The following is a 24129-nucleotide window of genomic DNA, read 5'->3' as shown; positions in this document are numbered from 1 at the left end:
AATGCCAGTTATATAATGACAGGCCACCTGGATTTGGATATTGGTGTTTTCTTGGCTTTTTATTGGAGGCCAAGTTCTCAAACAGAACATTGACGTTGCTTCGGGTCAAATTAAAGTCATAATTGGGGTTGGGCTAGTCCTTGTTTAAATCACTTAGGTGAGGTTTAATTTGTTGAACTAAACTCTGGAGCCAGTTTAGTTCATGAAAGAACATGTAATTATATACCTTTCATCCTAAGACTCAAGAGATACTTTTCAGTTGATATAGTGAGGATTCAAAGGGGGTATGAAGCTAAAAAAGAAAGTGCTTGTAGAAACATCAGTAGAAGAAATAGAAATAGAAGGCATTTGTGAAAGTCTGGTCTCAGTTATTTGTATAGTTCATTGCACAAATTAATACACTTGACTCTCAAATAAGCAAATACATTTTAAAATATTGAATCTTTATGTTCACAGAAAGGATGATATAGCCATAAGAGGCTTAACTATGGTTGTGTATCTTACTGAATTTTCCAAGGCGTATCATTATTTAATGTGGAATCATTACATGACTGTCCTACTTCGTCTTATCTGTAGTGATTGCCTGCAGCGTATAGAGACAACATAAATTCCCAGGTAATTCAAACCCCTCTTTTGATCCACTTAAAAGTTAGTTTATCTCTTCATAAAACCTCTTTACTAGACCTTCTAACAAATAGACTGGTTTGAAGATCCGTTCTTGTCACATTCTCTGCCTACCATCTGTTTTAGGTATTAGTGCGTCATGAAATGCCTACAAGCACTAACTGAAAAGGACTAAGAGCAGAGGGCCTGAACTGTAAGAAAACAGAATAATATCCGTAGGCTACAAGGACTGTTTAGGTATATTGTCTAGTCAAGCGATAATAGGAATGATGATTAAAATCAATAGTGCATCCACAAATCTTGAAACTGAAACTCACGCTAGTTTTAAGAGAACCCGCAAAGACAGCGTGTAGACTTTGGTTACCGTTGTTAGTGGAACAATTGGTGGAAGTTTATAGAAGAGGCCTTGCACACAGACTAGTTCAGTGTGGTCAATTTATGCTGAGCACCTAGTATGCTGTTGCTATGGGAAGAAAGGAGAGTAAGACCTGTTCTTTACCCTGTGGGAGTTCTCAGTTGTGGAGGGAAGATATTGTTTCTCAACCAAACTTGGGTCCACTCGCCCACGCACGGTGAAGACAACCTCCTGATACCAGGCTGTGGTAAAGGAAGGTGCAGTGTTTATTGTGAGGCCAAGCAGGGAGAACAGGGAGCTAATGCTCAAAAGGCTTGAACTCCTTGATAGCTTTTAGGGAAAGATTTTTAAAAGCAGCATGAGGGAGAGCGTTTTGGGGTGTGTGATCAGCATGTGGACATTCTTCTGATTGGTTGGTGGGAAGATAATCGGTGGTCCTCATCAGTGACCTTCTGGTTCCAACTTGTCTGGGTCTGCGTGCTTGCATTCAGCATGCAGGTAACATCTTCCACCTGGTGGGGCTTTCAGCATCTGCAAAACAAACTCAAGGATGTGGCTCAGGGTATTATCTGCAGACCTCAAGGAAGAACTAAAGGTCCTTGACTTTGTTTAATGGCTAGACTAGTATTATTTTATTCTACTTTTCTTTGTTTCTGCATTTTCTCACTTCCTTGATTAAATTTGTTCTTTGGAACTTGGGGAAGGCATAGGAGGCTGAAGTTTCTCTACAAATGAGAGGAAGGTGGAGGACATGGAGAGGAGTGGGTGGTCCTGTCCCAGGAAGGCCCCACAGCATCCTCCTTGATTACGGTATCATACAACTGACTCCGCTGAGACCATAATGGCTACCATGGAGCACTTGCTGTGCATGGGCCAAGCCTCCTGCTGTCTAGGACTTATTCACTTACATTATCCTGATATGCTCTCAATCAGTTCTCTAGGGAGATATTATCTCCAATTTACAGATAGGGAAGCAGTGTTTTTCCCCCTGCCTGTTATCATGCTACCTCTCAGCACAATATATTAACTGCCTTGCCAGGGACTTAGACTGGAATCTGACAAGCAAAGGTCTAATCTTGACTCTACCATATACCTGTGGGGTCTTCAAGACATTTCTTAACTTATTTGAGCCACGAGTTCCTCATCTGTAAAACAGAGTTAGTGATATCTACCTCAGCTCTCAGCTTCAGTGCCAACATCCTCAGAAAGGTCTTACTCAACCGTTCTAAGGAATCTTATTCCCACATCCTCAGTTATTTGATCCCATTTTCCCGTTTTTAATTTTGTTATAGCCTTTATCACCATCTGAAAGGATCTCATGTGTCATTGGCTTATATGACTATTGTCGGCCTCCCCACTTGATTATAAGTTTCCTGAAGGCATAGTCCCCCCGTTCCCAGAATCTGGGACCTGGCACATAGTAGGCATTCAATAATGATTGCATGAATAGGCAGTGGTCTAAGATAACTATACTTATGTTTAATATCCTGTGAACAATTCCACTCTGTTATGTTAGAAAGAAAATAAATCATTGAAAGCCTTTTTTCTAGCTTTTTTTAAAAAATTATTTTATCCAAGTATAGTTGATTTACAATGTTGTGTTAATTTCTGCTGTACAGTAAAGTGATTCAGTTATACTAACATATACATTCTTTTCATATTCTTTTCCATTGTGGTTTATCACAGGATATCAAATGTAGTTCCCTGTGCTATAAGTAGACCTCATTGCTTGTCCATTCTTAATGTAATAGTTTGTATCTGCTAATCCCAAACTCCCAATCCACCCCTCCCCTCCTCCCTCCTCCTTGGCAACTACAAGTCTGTTCTGTTCTCTGTGTCTATGAGTCTGTTTCTGTTTTGTAGCTAAGTTCATTTGTGCCATGTTTTAGATTCCACATGCAAGTAATATCATGTAGTATTTATCTTTCTCTTTCTGACTTACTTCACTTGATATGCTAATCTCGGAGGTCCATTTATTTTGCCACATATGGCATTATTTTATTCCTTTTATGGCTGAATAATATTCCATTGTATATATCTTTACAAACCACATCTTTATCCATTCCTCTGTCAATGGACATTAAGGTTTGTTTCCATGTCTTGGCTGTTGTAAATAGTGATGCTTTGAACATTGGGTGCAAGTGTTTTTTTGAATTATAATTTTGTCCAGACATATGCCTAGGAGTAGGCTTGCTAGATCATATGACAGTTTTATTTTTATTTTATTTTTTTTATATTTTGGTTGCACCATGGCATATGGAAGTTCCCGGACCAATGATCGAATCTAAACCTCAGCATTAACATACACCACCATGGAGACAATGCCAGATCCTTAACCTGTTGTACCACACAGGAACTCCTAATTTTAGTTTTTTGAGGAGCCTCCATACTATTCTCCATAGTGGCTGCACCAACTTACATTCCCACTAACAGTGTAGGAGGGTTCCCTTTCCTCTACACCCTCTCTGGCATTTATTATTTGTAGACTTTCTGATGATGGCCATTCTGACTGGTGTAAGGTGGTAACTAATTGTAGGTTTAATTTGCATTTCTCTAATAATGAGTGATGTTGGGCATCTTCTCATGTGCCTTTTGGCCATCTGTAAAATCACTGGAAGCTGTGAACTATGCTGTTAAGGCAGGTAGCAAGATTCGAATTTTTTTAAACCACACTGAAGGTTTAAAAATAAATTGAGTTTCGTCCTCCAGTGCATCATGGTCCATCCTTGACCTGAACTGAGCTTCAGCAAAAGGAACAGGGAGGCAAATACAAATGTAGACCCAGAAATCAGCATCTTTCATACATGTGACTGTGGAAGATGCTGAGAAAAATATGTGATCAGAGCTCACCTGAGTAGGTATTTGGCCTTCACTCCCTCCCACAAGCATTAACCTCAGAGGGAGGGACATGTCTTACAATATCTACAAAGGCACCTTCTGCTGCCACTGACTTGTTTATCTTTGCCATTGTTTTAGGATTCTGAGAAGCGAACCCCGCTTCACGTGGCTGCGTTTCTGGGAGATGCAGAGATCATTGAACTCCTGATTCTGTCAGGTAAATACAAGCTGTACTTAAAAGTCAAAAGCAGATACAAATTTATTGATTTATTTATTTCATTTCTCCTAATTATGAGCAATATATACTTATGATAGGTAGTTTTTAACAACCGATAAATACAAATGAGTTATACCACATGTAGTTACTATCCTGCTCTTTTATCCTCCATTTACTTATAATCACTTTTCCATACCATTATATATTCTTCAAAAAATTTTGTCTCAGATTAGTCTATCTTACATAACTTATTAACTATTTCCCTAGTGTTGGGTATTTAACGTATGGGCATTTTTCAAATGATGATATAAAGAATAGCCATCCTTGGACCTAAATCTGTATTAACATTTTGCAGATAAAAATTTAAATGATCAATTTACTGGATTGACTCTTACAACGAACCCAAACAAAATTTCTTTGTTGTGCTCGTATAAGTTTATTTGATCATTGATTTTATCAGTGGATGAAGGACAATGTTCCCCTTATTGTAAATGACTTCTCCAGTAAAACCTTTATATTGCTTTGGAAGTCAGATTCCTGACTGTCTAATGAGGCCCAGTATTGTAGATGACTTCAGCACATTTGGATATCTTTTATTTATTTTTTTATTGTAAAGAAAATAGAACAAACAAATAAATTGGTTCTTTAAAGTCTACATGAACACATACATATAAATGTGTGTATATTTACATATATTTAAATTGCATTGCAAAGCAGTACTGTGTTTTGTTTATGGATTCATGACTCTAACGATGTAATCAAAGCGTACGAACAGGGGAGGAAACATCAGCTTCTGGAGAGTGGTTGCCTATGTCTTCAGGGGAGGGTACAAAAGAGACTATAACTCCATAAAGTATTTTCTTTTTTAAGAAAAATGGGAGTAAATATGGCCAATACGTGCTAAATCAGATCTGTGTGTGTCCTGGTCTTTGTGATGATTATTCTCTTTATTTTTCTATGGATTTAAAATACATCATCATGTTTTAAAATGCCAGTGCTTTACTTTTTGAAACCTGTATGTGCATGGTGCATCTCACCAAGCAGGTTTCCAAAACCAATATGTGCTTTCTCCCTTGAGTATTTGCTAGACAAATCCCCGGAATGAATCTGAACACATGCAAGTATCTTAGTGTGGCTTGTGTGCAGACCTGCTGGCTTTCTTCCTCCTTCCTTTAGTTTGGGGAGATTCAAATCTGGAGGAAATGCTTCTGCCCACAGACTATGCATAAGGCCTATAATAAGGTTTTACCTTTGTGTGCAGTAGTGAAGGGAAACTGTAAAATTCCAAAGTCAGCTATGCAAAGGTAGGCACTGATATGGTATTCAAGCAGATGTAGAAGACATTGTGAAAAAGAAGCAAGAATTGTGCCATGATACACAAAGATGACTCACACTGCTTTCATTTTTGTTGTGTTCGTGTTCTTTTTTCCTGTTTTAAAGTTTTATTGAAGTATAGTTGCTTTACAATGTTGTGATAATTTCTGTTCTACAACAAAGTGATTCAGTTATACATGTTCACACATCCATTCTCTTTCAAATTCTTTTTCCATATAGACCATCACAGAATATTGGGTGGAGTTCCCTGTACTGTACAGCAGGTCCCTGTCGGCCAGTTATTCCATATACCAGAGTGTGCATATGCCAGTCCCAAACCCAAGTCCATCCCTCCCTCCCGCCTGTCCCCTTTGATAACCTTTAGTTTGTTTTTAAAGTCTGTGAGTCTATTTCTGTTCTGCACATAGGTTCATTTGTATCCTTTTTTTTTAGATTCCACATGGAAGTGATATCATAGGGTGTTTGTCTGCTGTGTCTGACTCGCCTCACTTAGTGTGATAACCTGTAGGTCCATCCATGTTGCATCCAAATTCATTGCAGCAGTATTTTCTTTTTTTTGTCTTTTCGCTATTTCTTTGGGCCGCTCCCATGGCATATGGAGGTTCCCAGGCTAGGGGTCGAATCGGAGCTGTAGCCACCGGCCTATGCCAGAGCCACAGCAACGCGGGATCCAAGCCGCATCTGCAACCTACACCACAGCTCACGGCAACGCCGGATCGTTAACCCACTGAGCAGGGGCAGGGACCGAACCCGCAACCTCATGGTTCCTAGTCGGATTCGTTAACCACTGCGCCACGACGGGAACTCCTGCAGCAGTATTTACAACAGCCAAGACATGGAATGAATTGGGAAGACGTGTTCCTGTTCTTATGGTGGGTTTTCCTAGGAAACAAGTGTTCCGTGCCCTTCAACGCTCCTGACAATCTCGTGGAGCTTAGGTGAGATTCCTTTTGGTATTTTTTAAGCACTTGAGAACAGCCTTCCTTCTCGTAATTCTAAAGATGTTTCAGGGCTGTGTTCCAGGCAAACATGTATTGTTTGGTGCTGGCACAGCCTGTGGCTAAGAGCCAGCACACACCTGGCTGGTTGCCCCAGCAGTAGAAATTTGGCCCATGGAAAATTGGAGACAGAATCAGTGAGGGTGCAAAATAAAGCATTTTGTGCTGTGACACCTAATGGTCCTGCCCCAGCCAGTTCTACTCACATCTAAATGTCATACTAAGAGACAACCCAGAGTTTCAAGAAATGTTTGGTTCATGAAGGTGAAAATTCAAAACTTTGTCTTAGACCCTCAGCTTCAGTTCTTTGGCTTTTATTTATTTTTCTGCATCTGAAGGGGAGCATTTTAATTGCACAGAATGAAATTGACCCATCTGTTTTTTTTTTTTCCCCCAGGAATCTGGGGGCTGTTAATTGAAAAACTTGATTTTCACCTTCACGTGAGCATAGAGTACACCAGCCTCTTTTAAACAGGGCTCATGCAGTAGAGCCAGGAGAAACTGTTCTGTATATCTTGATCTGCTCTCTTAGCCCAGTCATCTAGGAAGAATCACTGAGCTATTAATGTCTCTAGTATAAGGTTGGGTGGCACATGCTATGGAAATTTTCCTCTGCCCCTCATCAAATTAAGAAGACTAAGAGGATGGGAGAGCATTGGGAAAGTTCTTTAGAAATCTTGCTCAACTGTGGAAGCTTAGGCAAACTCTTGGAATTTGCATGGTTGAAATTTCCCTGAAAGATCCTTTTTTCAATTTGTATATTATATTCCTAAAGAAATATCATTGCAAGAGCGATGATTTCATCTCTGAGTTTACATCTGGCAGCTGACCCTTTAAGGAAACCAACCAAACTGTTTTTTAGTTTAATAATGAATGAGGTGCTAATGATTCCCATGTTGGACAAATACTTTGGTTTTGCCAGAATTGCCCGTTCCAGCTGTGTTCTCCATTGTTGTATTAACTTACAGAGCATAGTGTAACCCAACCCCACTAGATTCCTACTGACATTATTTCTTGTTAGCCAGGCAGATGGAACCGTGAATGCCTCTGAGCAGACAGGGAAGAATTCAGACCTTGTAGATTTCCTCTTCTTCTAACTACGGTCCACAGTCTGCTTTTATTTCCCTCACCTGCCTCTGGCTTCTGTTTTGGAACTGGCTGAGGCAGGATTAAAGCAGAGAGAAGGTCAAGAACTTGCCAAATCATTTGCCCATAGATGTGTGAATGAGGTCAATGTGAACCAATTCGTGGCTAAGCATTAAGAGACGAGGGTCCTAGAAATTATCATGCTAGGGGAAGTCAGTCAGACAATGAGACACCAACATCATGCCCTCCCTGACATGTGGAATCTGAAAAAAGGACACAGTGAACTTCTTTGCAGAATAGATACTGACTCACAGACTTTGAAAAACTTACGGTTCCCAAAGGAGACAGTTCGGGCAGTGGGGGGACGCGCTGGGGTTGTGGGATGGAAATCCTATAAAAGTGGATTGTGATGATCATTGTACAACTATAAATGTAATAAATTCATTGAGTAATAAAAAATTAAAAAAAAAAGAAAGACTAGGGTCGAGATAAAGGAAGCAGATCACACAGAAAAACAGTCACAGTAACCATACCCTGTAGAGAAACTCTGGGAACACACAAGGGTTAGAGAGTTCAGGGTGAAAGGAAGAAAACTGAAAGCACCCATGCTCTAATACAGGAGTGTTTGTGAGTTGTAACTACTAACTAAAAATTAACAAACAAGGAGTTCCCATTGTGACGCAGTGGGAACAAATCTGACTAAGAACCTTGAGGTCTGGGGTTCGATCCCTGGCCTCGCGCAGTGGGTTAAGGATCCGGCATTGCTGTGAGCCATGGTGTAGGTTGCAGATGCATCTCGGATCTGGTGGTGCTATGGCTGTTGCGTAGGCCAGCGGCTGTAGTTCGGATTTGACCCCTAGCCTGGGAACCTCCGTATGCCACGGGTGCAACCCTAAAAAGCAAACAAACAAACAAAAAAATTTTTTAAATGAGAACAATGAATTTACTAGGATGTAGGCCATCAAACAAGTGGTATTTCTGTAAAATTATTTCCTGTGATTTTTCAAATTGTGATTACCCCTCCCAGTGGAAATTGCCTCCAGAGCCGATGGCAGGTCATTCTTTTGATTCTCTCATGCATAACAACTATTCATCCTTTGAGGTTGGATTTTATTTTTTTGGGAGGGGGGGGGTCTGGCGAAAGAGGGGTGATTAAATGAGGCAATGCTGATTTTGGCCTCCTATATGATACGACTGAAAAGTAACGGACCATTTGCTGGTGGGTGTATTAGCTGGCCCTGAAGGCAAGTCCAAGAAGGAATTTTTTAAATGTTTTGAGCAATTGCCACATACATGGAATTTTCATACACTCTTCCAAGGTCATTGCTTTGAAAGACAGTGTTCCTGGGCTTTAATAGGATTTGGTCTGTTTGGTTTTTTTTTTTTTTTTTAAATCAATAGCAAGATGGTCTCACTATATTGTAATCATATTTCATATGATCTTTCTTTCATATTTATTTCTATAATTAAAAGCTAAATGTTGGCTAAGCCAGCCTTAAAAATCAATTATTCTCTCTGGCGTATAAGATTTTTAGTCATTTAGTCTAGCTTTTTCTTTGTTCTACTTCTTCCTAGATGACAGGGATAAGAGAACAGAAATATTGCCTCTGGAAAAGATGCTCAGAACTCCCTTTACTCCTGGTGTCTATGAAAATAAAATCAAGCAGTAATAGGAATAAGATTTTTTAAAATGTACTTAATTTCTAATTAGAGTTTAAAGCTCATAACTTTTAGTTGGGTCTTTGTTTCTGAAGAATCAAGATAGCCTAGTGATTTTTAAACAAATTTATAAGCTTTAAAATGTCCTTGGGTAAAAAGCATTTGCCTTTAAGTCATTAGACATGCAGACTCTGTGTCCTTCAGCGCACAATGGTGCCTGACAGGCAGGTAAATAACATGAAGCTTCCTTTAGAAAAATCAGTTATAAATATTCAACTCAAAACCATCTGACATCTCCCTGTGACATGTAAACAAGACTCCTGGCTGGATGTGTTCTGAGGAAGAGGATGAGGAAGCCAGTGGCACCGGATGACACTGATGAAATACAGCTCAGTCTCCTGTCGGATAACTCTGCTTTTGTCATAATAATTTCGTTGTTCTGGGAAAGGACGTTTCCCTGGCAGCTGCCTGTTCATCCTTGTGGAGGAGGATTAGTGGAGGAATGGAAGACTTGAACAGTGGCTGAAAGAACCTACTTCCCAGATTTCGAATTGTCTTTCAGTTCCTCCAGGGACCCTGAAGCTGCACAAACACAGTGCTGGTGGTGTTTGTTACACACTGCGGGTGTGTTGCTTTGTGCTGCCCCGCAAACTCAGGGTCATTTTTCTCCTGGAAAGAATTTCAATATTAAAAGCCACATTTGGATCTACATGAAACCGAACAATTTTTCAGAATACATACATAATGATAGTAAGAACACTTCAGTATAAATGTCTACATATGAATTATATGAAAAAACATACTAGAAAGATAGGGGAAATGGGCAAAGAATATGAAAAAGCCGTTCTCTGAGAATGAATTGCAAATGACCAGTAAACAAAAACTGGAAGATGCCCAACCTCACTGTTAAGTAGGAAAATACAAAAATGTGCTATCGTTTTCTTCCAGTCAGATTTGCCATGTTTTAAATAACTGATGATAACAAATGTTGATGACAATGTGGGGAAATTAAGCAATCATACATTGTGAGTGCGTAAACTGGCTCACTTTGGAGGGTTGAGCTTTCTATTTTCTATTTCTTTACTATTTCACTTTCTATTAAAACCAAAAGTGTGCATGACTGATGACACAAAGTCCATTTCTAATTATGAGTCCTGAATAAATACTTGCATACTTGCATAGTCATTTTATGGATGTTCATAGTAGCATTGTTTGCTAGTAAAATATTAGAAACAATAAATACTCCAACAGAGGGAATGTCTAAAAAATGTGTATTTATATGGTGTAATACATGTGGCAATGAAAGAGAATGGATTCATTCTCTAAATATCAGCATAGATATGAAAATTGTATTAATGAGCAAAACAAGGAAATTTAGAATGTTGTTACAATATGACACAATTTATATAAAAGCAGACTTATGAAACAGTGCATATAGATTTTTTAAATTACTGTGTAATATTTCAAATATACAAAAAGAATATTGGATTGGCCACTCAGCTTAATTCTGATTTTCCATGGGTACACATATTTGCATATGAAGACATGAAAGAAACCAGAAGCTCACATACTAAACTCAGAGCAGTAGTTTTCTTTTTTTTTGGTCTTTTTGCCATTTCTTGGGCCGTTCCCACGGCATATGGAGTTTCCCAGGCTAGGGGTCGAATCGGAGCTGTAGCCACCGGCCTACACCAGAGCCACAGCAACGCGGGATCCGAGCCGCGTCTGCAACCTACACCACAGCTCACGGCAACGCCGGATCGTTAACCCGCTGAGCGAGGGCAGGGACCGAACCCGCAACCTCATGGTTCCTAGTCGGATTCATTAACCACTGCGCCACGACGGGAACTCCATAGAGCAGTAGTTTTCTTCATGGGGTGGAGAGAGCCCAGTGCTGGGGATGATTCTCAAAGGAGACTTTACCTAAATTTGTAACAATCTATCTTTTAAAAGAATGCTTTCATGTATTATTCATATGATCAAAACATGAAGTAAAGTAGGTCATGGTAATAGGTGGATTTTCATAGCTGCTGTTCAAGCCAGTTCAGTTGAGGAGGCATTGTTGCATCTCTCTTTGAACCAGAAAGCATCCTTCATTGGCAGCTGTTAACTAAGGTCTTTGCTGGACTTAGAACTGTGCCAATGGCAGATGCCCTCCTTCTCTATTCTTTAGTTCCCTGACTCTACCTAGATAATAGTCAGCAAGCAATTATATAGTGTTTACCATGAGCCAGGAAGTGAGCGCAGGGCTTTTGTGGTACATCCTTCTAGAATGTGCAATGTTTTTACAAAAACGGGCTCATTCCATATGTCATGTTTTAGCACTTGCTTTTTTTTTTTTTTTTTTTTACCTAACCATAGTTTCTGAACATCTCTGCACATTATTAAGCATTCATATAAAGCATCACAGCTAGGAGTTTCCATCGTGGCTAAGAGGTAACGAACCTGACTAGTATCCATGAGGGTGCAGGTTTGATCCCTGGCCTTGCTCAGTGGGTTAAGGGTCTGGCGTTGCTAGTGAGCTGGTTGGCGTCACTTGCAGCTTGGATCTGGCATTGCTGTGGCTGTGGTGTAGGACTGCAACTACAGCTCTGATTTGACCCTTAGCCTGGAGGCTTCCGTATGTCATAGGTGCAGCCCTAAGAAGACAATCAATCAATAAAAGCATCACAGCTCTATTGTATGTCTATACGACATCATAACTTTATATAAAGTATTTTACTTAACCATCTCTTGTCTAATGCCAAAGGTGTTTCCAGTATTTTACATGAATGACTGTCCTTTCATAAGTCATCCTTAAAGATTAGTCTTACTATTTACCCGTAGTTATTTCTTCTAGATACAGCATTCTAATGCACACCTAAAAAGACAGAAATAGGTTGTATGTATGAGAAAGAGAGGGAGGAGGGGGGAAAAGTGAGGAGGGGGGAGGAAGGAGGGAGGAAAAAAAAGAGGGGATTGAAGGTAAGATTTGAACCTGCAGTGGCCAAAGCAGGTAGACACAGTTGGGCATGTACTACTCACGTGTCCTCTGCCCTTTTCAATATCATGGTAGGTGGGCTGATGAGGGAGCTACTGGGATGAGATGCCTAGATTCAAAATGTGGTGATGAAATGGTTGGGAACACAGCAAAAGAAGCCATACGATTCTAGAGCACTCCCACCTTTGGGTAGGCACAGGCTTCTGAGGTCCTGCCTTCCCTGGGTATGCCGACTTGCCTCTCTTTGACAGCTGGGGAGTTTACCTTTGTGGTCAGAGATAATGGGGAGAGGAGAGCATGAGATGAAATAACAGTAAGACCTGAAAGTTAGACATGGTTAACTTGATTTTTTTTTTTTTTCCAAATTGCACTGAATGAAGTCACGTATAAATCCAACAGCAGTTCTTACTCCTGTTGTCTTACCTGGGTGAGTCTTAGGAAAGTCTTGGAAGAGACTGGGCAGTTTTACATAAAAGTGTCACTTTTTTTTTTTCAATCAAGAAGGGCCAATAACTGAGAAAAAAAAGTGTAAGAAAAAGCAACGTAATTAATTCCCCCACCCCAACCATTTTCAGTAAGAGACATAAAACTTCAAATACATTAGCTTTCTTAAAAGTATTTTATTAGAAACTATTTCAAACATACAGAAAAGCATGGAGAATAATGTAATTAATACCCGTGTGTATCAAACTTTAAATTTTAAGATTTTTTTCTACATTTGTATTATATCTTTTAAAAAATGAAAAAAAAACGAAGACGCAATAAACATTGAAGGGAATAAGCATTGAAGCCCATTGTATTCTTTTTTTTATAATTTTCATTTTTTTCCATTATAGCTGGTTTATAGTGCTCTGTCAATTTTCTACTATACAGCATGGTGACCCAGTTACACCTACATGTATACATTCTTTTTTCTCACATTATCATGCTCCATCATAAGTGATCAGACATGGTTCCCAGTGCTACACAGCAGCATCTTGTTGTATTCTTGCTTTATCCTTTCCTACCCTCCCTCCCTAGAGGCAAACATTATCCAGAAATGGCAGTTGTTTTCTTCAACCACATTTATTACTTTTATTTCATGTCTATGCATATATAAACAACATATTTCATAATTTTTGTAAATTTAAAAACTTTTCGTAACTGGTATTAAGCCATTAGTATTACTCTTGCAACTTCACTTTCATTCAGTGTTTGGTTTTTGGAGGGCATATGTTTGTGTATAGAACTTCAATCTGTTCATTAAGTGTAGCATTTCATTGTACAAATAGACCACAATGTATTTATACGTTTGCCCCTTGATCAACATTTAGGATTCCAATTTCTTGCTGTTGCTCATATGCTGCAGAGAACATTCTTGTGCATGTGTGAGAGTTTCTCTAGGGTGTATGATTGAGGAAATTGCTGGGCAGCAGGGCATGCATGCCATTGATTTTATTAGATAGTACCAACCTGTTTCCAAGGAGGCTGAACTAATTCACACTCCCACCAACAGTATCTAAATCTCCCTGTTGCTCTATACCCTGGTTGACTCTTGACATTGGGCATTTTATTTTCCCCAGTTTGATGGGTGTGATATGCTTTGTTAATGTTGCTTTCACTTGCTTCTCCCAGGTGAGTTTTGGGAAGTAGCTTTTTTGTTTGTTTGTTTGTCTGTGTCTTGCCATTTGGGTTTTTTCATGCATTAGTTTTTCAAATTTATATATAGTTTTACTCTGTGAAAAACCACAAATAATAAAATATGTATTTCTGTTCCATACTATTGTAATAACCAGTGTTCAGAATTAAAGGAAAAATAGAAAGAAGGAAGAAATCAAGGGAGAATATATATATACACACACACACACACACATACACAGAGAGAAAGAGGGAGAGAAAAGTGACTCTAAGGGCTGGGGAAAGTGGGAACTCAAGTCAATATTAGTTGCATGCTACATGAATGTTGCTAGTTATGAAGTGAGGCACAGTGCCCTAGAGCTTGGCCTTGAAGTCAAATCCATTTCCTAGCTGGAGACCTGGAGCATACTACTTCTTATGGCCTCGCTTCCATCATCTATAAAACTGGCATTATAGTACTATCTCCCTTTTAAGTGGACTAAACATACATTAGTATGCAGAGTCAGAGCTCAGACCATGTTAGCAATTTTTAACAGGGCTCTTAGAAATTTCACAGCTCCACTGACAGAATCATAGCTCTTTAGAACTGGACAGAACTACTGAAGCAGACGAGTAGCCAAGCCTGGGCTCTACCACCTAGCATTTTTTTAGATCTAGATAGCCACATTCCAGCTGTGGCTATTGAACACTTGAAGGGTGACCAATTTGAATGGAGGTCTGCTGAGAGTGTGAAATACACATTGGATTTTGAAGCTTTAGCGTGAACAAAAAGAATGTGAATTATCTTGATAATTTAAACAACTCAATTACATAATATTTTGGATATATTGAGTTAATATGTATTACTAAAGTTACTTTTACTTGTTTTTTTTAGTACTTTTTAATGTAATTAAAAAGCCACAAAAGTGTGGCTTTTTAAGGCTGCATTTGAGGCATATGGAAGCTCCCAGGAGAGGGATCAAATTGGAGCTGCAGTCGCTGGCCTACACCACAGCCACAGCAATGGGGGATCTGAGCCACCTCTGCGACCTACATCACAGCTCATGGAAACACTGGATCCTTAAGCCACTGAGCAAGGCCAGGGATTGAACCCACATCCTCATGGATACTAGTCGGGTTTATTCCACTGAGCCACGACGGGAACTCCCAGAAAATTTTAAATTATATACTTGGCTCACGTTCCATTTCCACCAGAGAACGCTAATTCAGAAGCTCTGAGGCAGAACTGACATGTTGCCCATAGCAGGTGTCAGTCTGTCCCGTGAAGCATTCCATCTTACAAACATACTAAAGGAAGGAGTGACTGAAGTGTTGAAAGGATCATCATGCAGACAGCCAGGTGAAAATTCATTCCCAGACTCAGAGGAGACTTGGGGCCAGATATTCTTCCTCACAGATGACTGATTGGGCTTCGTGACATGGGTGAAGATGGACAGGGAATCTGAAGGGTTACCTTGATGTAGCCATCTCTCCTGGTAGGGAATGGGATTGGAATCCAGCCCTTCAGGATGGTGTGAAATCTGGGTGATGCTTTTGACATGAGCATCAAAGAAACAGCCTAGAATTAAGTAACAAACATACATTTGACTTACTGGAGAGAATAAAATGTCTGTCTTCTGATATGCAGGTATAAGCACAGTCTGGTAAAATACACATATTTATGGCCTAGGTGAAGACATGACAAAAAGATGGGCAATTTTAAAGGGGTCGAAGAGCTTCCAGAATGTTAGAAGAGGAAATACTAGGTAGGACCTGAGGGCTAAAGACTCTTTGTTTCTAAACCAGAAAGGTAGGCTTTGTAATAATTACCTGATGCTCTCTTGGAACAAAGACTTAGGAGAGGAAAGCTAAGACTTGTTTTTTGGTAGTGAAAATTTTACTCTACAATTCACAATTTTTTTCTGCTCATCAGGGTTTCTTCCTTCCCAGCATTCTCTAGCACTTGAGTCTCCTAATCTTCAGAAGATACCTGTTTGTGCAAATTCTAGGTGATGGTTCTTTGTGTACTTAAATCTTTGTTTTTGACTTCCCTTGCCTTTGCTGGGCAAAGACTAAGCCTCTCACTTCCTTAAAAACCTGAGGTGTAGATTTAGAAGTAAATGAGACATTGGAGGGAATTTGGAAGTAAGAATTGCTAATGTTTTTCTAGTGCTTTCCAATTTACAAAGCACATGCAAATTCATTTGATTCTTCCAACCACCTCTAGAGGTGGGGTGGAGAAGTATTATTGTGTTGTTAGCCTCATTTTACAGAGTAGTGGCTCTTGTCGCTGGACTCAAATCTGGGTCCTCTGACCATGAATCCTGCTGTCTTTCTCAGACCTCATTCATTTCACTCTAGAGCATTGAGCCCAGGACTTCCTTCTACTGGGGAGGGACTTTATTTGGTTTTTACCTACTTTTCAGATAGGCTGCCTGGATGGAGTTAGTAAAATTAGGATTAGAATAACTTTAAGATTAATAAACTAAGCAACAATTTATCAGTGGCTCTCAACCTTGATAGCTTATTACAGTGACCTGGGGTCCTGGGGAGCTTTTAAACAACACTTGTGCCTGGTTCTGTCTCCAACTAATGAAATCACAATGAGGGAAGAAGAGTTATTCTCTCTCTTTCTTTTAGGGATTATTATATGCTCGTTTTCTAGCATTATAATTATTTATATTGTTCTTCAGTTAAAGAGGAAAAACAGTGTAAGTTTTATGATTTGTTATTTCCTTTTAGTGTCTTAAATTTCTAGCTCACCTTTACCCTTGAAAGTCTCCTGCTGATTTTTTGTTTATTTGTTTTGTTTTTTTAACGCATGGTTCCTGTTTTTTAGCTGTCCACTGGCCTCGGCCTCACAAAGATTAGTCAGCCTGTGCTTACACTGGACTCACTTTCTCAGCCTTTGTGCCAGAGCCTCCTCCTTTGCATTTCCTCTCTTCTTTGCTTCCCAGTTTCTTAGATCCGTCCCTCCACTCTTCATCCTCCTAAGCATCCTTCCCTGTTGTCCTAAGGGTAAAATAGGCTTCTCTTATTGCATCTACGAAGACATCATAGATACTGTCTCCTCCTCTTCTTTTGTAGCCCTTTTATAACATTTTCCATCTCTGACTAGAAGACTGATCAAAATCTGGATTCCAAAAAAAAAAAAAGAAGCTCATATTGGGTGTTGCAGTGGTTCAATTGTAGCTTGGTGGGCTTGCACTCATGGAGAAATTGTGTGGGTGTCATGGGAGGAGGGCATACCTGACTTTCTAGGAATCCACTCCCATGGAGCTGCTGCTCCATGGTGATGATGTAGTTCCCGGAGAACTGAGCCTGGGGCTCATCCCTCAGGGGGACCCAGCTCTGGCTGGTGCGTGAGCCTGTCTGCCACCCCATGGTGGAGCTGTGATCTGCCTACATAGGCTTCATGTTGCATCTGTCCAAAAGCTCCATGGAAGCTGGCTTCTTCCTACTGAAATATTGGGCTGGTCCAAGAGAAATAATTCGGAGTCCTGGATAAAATGGATTTCTGCTAATCCCCTCAGCCCAGATCAAATCTCATCAGGACTCAACTTCACAGATTTGTTTGAAATCTCATCAGCCTCTAGCATACCTTTGTTGGAAGGCTGCTCATCCTAAATATTGGCCAAGAATGATGTTGTGTGTCCTGTGAGATAAATATGCTTAATAGCTAAAAATGAAACAATGTATATGATTATATATCTTATATTCAGGGATATATATTATATTCAAGAACACACATACCCTGCCTGAGAAGTTCTTTATTCTTCACAGTCTACATTTCTATAGTCTTGGAGAGTCTCAGCTTTCTTACAACTGTATCTCCTTGTAACTGTACCTCCTATCTCATCCAGTCTTTACCCAATTCTTGTGATATTCTCAGCTCCTGTTCTGGCTGCTTCTACTGCTCTGGGTATCTCCTCCTGCCTGGAGGCTAGAGAGCACATGGCTGATATAAAGGAAAGACAAAACAAAACGGGGTAGTGATAGCAGGCAAATGAGAGCACAGGCTATAGCGTCTGATTTCACATCAGCAGAACCAGCCCTGACTGCGTTATGCCTCTAATCTGTGCTGTTTGGTTCCAGGAGCTCGTGTGAATGCCAAGGACAACATGTGGCTGACCCCGCTGCACCGGGCTGTTGCCTCCAGAAGTGAAGTGAGTGATTATCTTATTTAATCTAGCACCTCCAGTTCCTAGAAAGAGAAATATGCTTTCTGCTAAATTATGGATTCTCACTGGGGAGCAAAGGCTTTTACTTCGAATGCAGGAGGGTTATTGAATTAAACAGCTGTTTATCTGAGCGCCTTCTGCATGCCAGGCATGGTGCAAGGGGCTGGTTGGGGTGGTCCAAGAGGGATGATGTGATGCTTGACATCAGTAAATTTTCAGTCTGGAGGGGGCTGTAAACAGGTAAGTAGATGGGTATAGTATTATAACTGAATTGGAGGAGGAAGCAAATAATTGTCTTCTTGAACAGACGTAGTATTTTAAGAAGAGGTGTCAGTTGAGCTAGTCCTTAGAGGATGAGTAGGGACTTACCAGGTCAAGAGAAAGAAGAAAGGCTAAGGCAGGAAGAGAAACATGCTATAGGACAAGGGCAGTGGAAATGAAGGAATGGTGGGTTCAGTTACATGTAGCGAGAACCGTAGGGTGTAGTAGAAGATAAGTCTGATAGTAGAGCTTGGGTCAGATAACAGAGGCCTGGGTGTCCTCTGAGCAGTGGGGGAGTGATGATAGCATTGATAAGTGTAAACCTGACAAGATTTGGAACTTGTGAGGAGACGTCAAAAGAAAGCCACTGGGTGAGTGGTGACAACCATTATCTGGGAAGACCGGGGCAGAGGGTTTGGGGATGCTAATCATTTCTCTGTGAACATGCTGAGTTTGGCAAACATGTCACTGGAGTGTAAGCACCGTGATGGGAGGGATCTGTGTTTTGTTTCCTGATGTATCTCAAGCCTAGTACATTGTAGGCACTCAAGAAAGAATTTATTTTGAATTCTGGGAATTCTGGTGAAGATGGCAAATAGATTATCATGACTGATATAGATCTAGAGCTTGGAAACAGAGAGGCTTATCATGAAACCATGGCAAATGGATCAGCTGGTTTAGGGAAAGTATAGGGGGGGGGGCAGCGGTGGCAGGGAAGCCTGGTGAATACATGTCTTGAAGTCAGAGGGTACCCTTTCCATCCAGAGACACAAGAGGCTCTAACTTTGGAAGCACTTGGCTTTGGATGACTAGGCTTTAGCTGATTTTAGCAAATGAAGTTTCTTCTTTGCTACTGGAGAAGATGTTGTTCTCCAGGTACACCTGGGAGTAAGAGGTGTCGCTGAGAATGTATTCAGTGTTGGCAGGTGTCAGTGGCTGTCATCAGTGGCAGCTTTGCTTTGGCAACTACTTGGAAATTTCACAATAGGCTTAGTAGATGACAGCTTAGTGCTCATAGTCTTCCTTGCTGTGCTATGTGATTGGAGGTGTTATGGTTATTGCTGTTGTTTCAGTGAGAGGTTGGTTGTTTTCTCTTTCCAAATAGCCCACCTGGGATGAGGGAAGCAAATGATCCTAAGTTGTCTGGCTCAGACCTTGGGGAATTCAAAATCTTCTTATCCCATATTTCATTTCTGGTTTAGCCGGGAAAGCAGATGCAGTGGACTGCTTGAATTCTGTGACCAGCTTCATGAGGCCGGCTCCTTCATAGAGGAGTATTTCCTGTTCTTTTAAGACCATTTGATCTTTAGTAAATTTCTTAAGTATCTTTTGAAAAATATGGGTTTGTTTCCTTTTTGAATAAAAACTACATTTTTTTTTTTTTTTAGTTCAAAAAAGTGTTTAACTAAGCACTTCCTATATGCCAGGGACTGTGCTTACTGATGAAGCTACAAAGAAATGGGTCACATGGCCCTGTTCTTAGGAAACATGTAGACTAATGGGACAGAAAGACACAAAACCAGATGACTTCAGTATTCTGTGCCTTTCCCAAGTGATCGCCACCTTTGTTGCTCAACTAGCTGCAAAGGCTTCAATCCTTAAAACATCCATTTTTTCCATCAACCATAAGCTTACTTTCTTTGCATGTCTTTAGTGTCCAAATTCAGTCAGCCCAACTATGGATTGACCTTTATATCTGAGAAAGTTATTCGTTGCTTCTTTAAGGAACCAGCTCCCTCTGTGGGTGTGCTGGGGGAAAAAAATTCCCTTGCAATTGTCTCTTGCCAGGAAAAAATTAAATACAAGGAGACCCTGAGTTTTGGAGTTCCTCCGTGGCTCAGTGGGTTAAGGACCCAACATTTTCACTGCTGTGGCATGGGTTCAATCCCTGGTGTAGGAATTTCTACATGCTGCAAGTGCGGCCAAAAAAAAGAAAAAAAAAGAGAGAGAGACCCTGAGTTTTAAATGTATGGGGTCGTACATAAGCTTGCAAGAGAGGATGTCTTCATATTAATATGTCATTGCAAGTTGAAAGGTTTCTTAGGAAAATTAGAGTCTCTGTAACTGTTGTTAGAACTGACTGGGGACATGTTGATCTGTGTGAGAATGTCCTTTTACACTTGAGAAGAATGTGTATTCTGCTGTGTTTGGTGGAATTGTTCTGTGTTTATTAATTCTCTAATGTGTCATTTAAGGCCAGTTTTTCCTTATTGGTTTTGCATCTTTGCAAAGATTTGTAGATGATCATTGATATAAGTGGGAGGTTAACATCCCCTATTATTATGATTGTATTTTTGTCAATTTCTCCTCTTATGTTTGTTAATATTTTATCTGTTTAGGTACTCCTGTGTTGGGTGTATGTTTATATATATATTTATTTATTATATCTTCTTATTGGATTGATCCCTTGATCGTTATGTAGTATCTTTCTTTACCTCTTGTTACAGTCTTTATTTTAAAGTCTATTTGTCTGGTATAAGTATTGCTACCTCGGCTTTCTTTTTTGTTTCCATTTACATGAAACGCCTTTTTAAATCCTCTTTCAGTCTGGGTTGTGTCTTTAGACCTGAAGTGAGTCTCTTGTAGGCAGTATATGTGTGGTTTTTCTTTTTTTTTTAATTCATTCAGCCACTTTGTCTTTTGACTGGAGCACTTTGCACATTTACATTTAAAGCAGTTATTAATAGGTGTGTACTTACTACTTACTGCCATTCTATTAATTGTTTTCTGGATGTTTTTATAGTTCTTTTTTTGTTTTGTTCTCTTCCCTATGTGTAGTGTTATGTTTAGATTCTTTTCTGTTGTTTTATGCATATTTGGTTACTATTCACACACACACACACACACACACACACACACACGTTGGTGATCTCTTAAGTTTGACTACATTCTAGCAACCCTGCATTTTTACTCCTCTCTGCTATGTTTAACATTTGTTGGAGTGTTGTGGCTGTGCCTGAGGTGTGTGAAAGTTCCAAGGCCAGGGATCAAACCTGTGTCACAGCAGCCACCTGAGCTGCTGCAGTGACAGTGCCAGATTCTTAACCTGCTGCACCACAAGGGAACTCCTGTTTAATGTTTTTGACATTGTATTTTACATCTTTTTGTTTTGTCTTATTGTGGATGTAGATGATTTTATTACTTTTGTCTTTTAACTTTTCTAGTAGCTTTATAAGTGGGTGATCTACTACCTTTAGTGTATTTTTGCCTTTTCCGTGATACTTTTCCTTTCATAATTTTCATATTTCTACTTGTGGCTTTTTCTTTTCCTCTAAGAGAAAAGTCCCTTTCACATTTCTTTTTTATTTTATTTTATATATATATATATAAAATAAAATAAATATATATATAAATAAATATATATATATATAAATATATAAATATATTTATTTATTTATTTTCCCACTGTACAGCAAGGGGATCAAGTTATCCTTACATGTATACATTACAATTACATTTTTCCCCCACCCTTTCTTCTGTTGCAACATGAGTATCTAGACAAAGTTCTCAATGCTATTCAGCAGGATCTCCTTTTAAATCTATTCTAAGTTGTGTCTGATAAGCCCAAGCCCCCGATCCCTCTCACTCCCTCCCCCTCCCATCAGGCAGGCACAAGTCTCTTCTCCAAGTCCATGATTTTCTTTTCTAAGGAGATGTTCCTTTGTGCTGGATATTAGATTCCAGTTATGAGTGATATCATATGGTATTTGTCTTTGTCTTTCTGGCTCATTTCACTCAGTATGAGATTCTCTAGTTCCATCCATGTTGCTGCAAATGGCATTATGTCATTCTTTTTAATGGCTGAGTAGTATTCCATTGTGTATATAGACCACCTCTTCCGAATACAATCCTCTGTTGAAGGACATTTGGGTTGTTTCCATGTCCCGGCTATTGTGAATAGGGCTGCAATGAACATGCGGGTGCACGTGTCTCTTTTAAGTAGAGTTTTGTCCGGATATATGCCCAAGAGTGGGATTGGGGGGTCATATGGAAGTTCTGTGTGTAGATTTCTAAGGTATCTCCAAAGTGTTCTCCATAGTGGCTGTACCAGTTGACATTCCCACCAACAGTGCAGGAGGGTTCCCTTTTCTCCACACCCCCTCCAGCACTTGTTATTTGTGGACTTATTAATGATGGCCATTCTGACTGGTGTGAGGTGGTATCTCATGGTAGTTTTGATTTGCATTTCTCTTATAATCAGCGATGTTGAGCATTTTTTCATGTGTTTGTTGGCCATCTGTATATCTTCTGTGGAGAAATGTCTATTCAGGTCTTTTGCCCATTTTTCCATTGATTGATTGGCTTTTTTGCTTTTGGGTTGTATAAGTTGTTTGTATATTCTAGAGATTAAGCCCTTGTCGGTTGCATCATTTGAAACTGTTTTCTCCCATTCTGAGAGTTGTCTTTTTGTTTTCTTTTTGGTTTCCTTTGCTGTGCAAAAGCTTTTCAGTTTGATGAGGCCCCATGGGTTTATTTTTGCTCTAATTTCTATTGCTTTGGGAGACTGACCTGAGAAAATATTCATGCTGTTGATGTCAGAGAGTGTTTTGCTTATGTTTTCTTCTAGGAGTTTGATGGTGTCCTGTCGTATATTTAAGTCTTTCAGCCTCTTGGAGTTTATTTTTGTGCATGGTGTGAGGGTGTGTTCTAGTTTCATTGCTTTGCATGCAGCTGTCCAGGTTTCCCAGCAATGCTTGCTGAATAGACTTTCTTTTTCCCATTTTAGGTTCTTGCCTCCCTTGTCAAAGATGAATTGACCATAGGTGTCAGGGTTGATTTCCGGGTTCTCTCTTCTGTTCCATTGGTCTGTCTGTCTGTTTTGATACCAGTACCACACTGTTTGGATGACTGTGGCTTTGTAGTATTTCTTGAAGTCTGGGAGAGTTATGCCTCCTGCTTGGTTTTTGTTTCTCAGGATTGCTTGGGCGATGCTGGGTCTTTTGTGGTTCCATATAAATGCTTGGATTGTTTGTTCTAGTTCTGTGAAAAATGTCATGGGTAATTTGATAGGGATTGCATTGAATCTGTAGATTGCTTTGGGTAGTATGGCCATTTTTACAATATTGATTTTTCCAACCCAGGAGCATGGAATATCTTTACATCTTCTTTGATTTCTTTAATTAAAGTTTTATAGTTCTCGGCATATAGGTCCTTTGCCTCCTTGGTCAGGTGTATTCTGAGGTATTTGATTTTGTGAGGTGCAATTTTAAAAGGTATCGTATTTTTGTATTCCTTTTCTAATATTTCATTGCTGGTATACAGAAATGCCACTGACTTCTGAATGTTAATCTTATATCCTGCTACTTTGCTGAATTTATGAATCAGTTCAAGTAGTTTTGGGGTTGAGTCCTTAGGGTTTTCTATGTATAGTATCATGTCATCTGCATACAGTGACAGTTTGATCTCTTCTCTTCCTATATGGATGCCTTTTATTTCTTTTGTTTGTCTAATTGCTGTGGCTAGGACTTCCAAAACGATGTTGAAGAGCAGTGGTGAGAGTGGGCATCCCTGTCTTGTTCCAGATTTGAGTGAGAAGGCTTTCAGTTTTCCCCCATTGAGGATTATATTTGCTGTGGGTTTCTCATAAATGGCTTTGATTATATTCAGGAATGTTCCCTCTATACCCACTTTGGTGAGGGTCTTGATCATGAATGGATGTTGGACTTTGTCAAATGCTTTTTCTGCGTCTATTGAGATGATCATATGATTTTTGACTTTTTTTTTGTTAATGTGGTGTATGATGCTGATTGGTTTGCGTATGTTGAACCATCCTTGTGAACCTGGGATGAACCCAACCTGGTCATGGTGTATAATTTTTTTGGTACGTTGTTGGATTCGGTTGGCTAAGATTTTGTTGAGAATTTTTGCATCTATATTCATCAATGATATTGGGCAATAGTTTTCTTTTTTGGTGGTATCTCTGTCTGGTTTTGGAATGAGGGTGATGGTGGCATCATAGAATGTCTTTGGGAGTATTCCTTCTTCTTCAACCTTTTGAA

The 24129-nt window shown here is 39.7% G+C and overlaps 1 protein-coding gene across 7 annotated transcripts in view; it reads left to right on the top strand.

Annotated features, from left to right (window-relative positions):
• Positions 1–24129, top strand: part of ANKRD44 (ankyrin repeat domain 44) — a 343478-nt gene that overhangs the window by 167541 nt on the left and 151808 nt on the right. For all 7 annotated transcript variants that reach the window (XR_007134051.1, XM_047773137.1, XM_047773138.1 and 4 more), the window contains exons 3-4: positions 3956–4034; positions 17784–17854. Coding sequence is in view for 6 of the 7 variants with exons in the window: in XM_047773137.1 (XP_047629093.1) it covers positions 3956–4034; positions 17784–17854 (150 nt within the window). In the remaining variant the exon portion in view is untranslated. The remainder of the gene's footprint in view (positions 1–3955; positions 4035–17783; positions 17855–24129) is intronic.

Source organism: Phacochoerus africanus, chromosome 3 (genome assembly GCF_016906955.1).
Source record: "Phacochoerus africanus isolate WHEZ1 chromosome 3, ROS_Pafr_v1, whole genome shotgun sequence".
In the NCBI taxonomy this organism is placed as follows: domain Eukaryota; kingdom Metazoa; phylum Chordata; class Mammalia; order Artiodactyla; family Suidae; genus Phacochoerus; species Phacochoerus africanus.
Note: the sequence above shows the minus strand (reverse complement) of the source record. Positions and strands in the feature narration are given on the sequence as shown.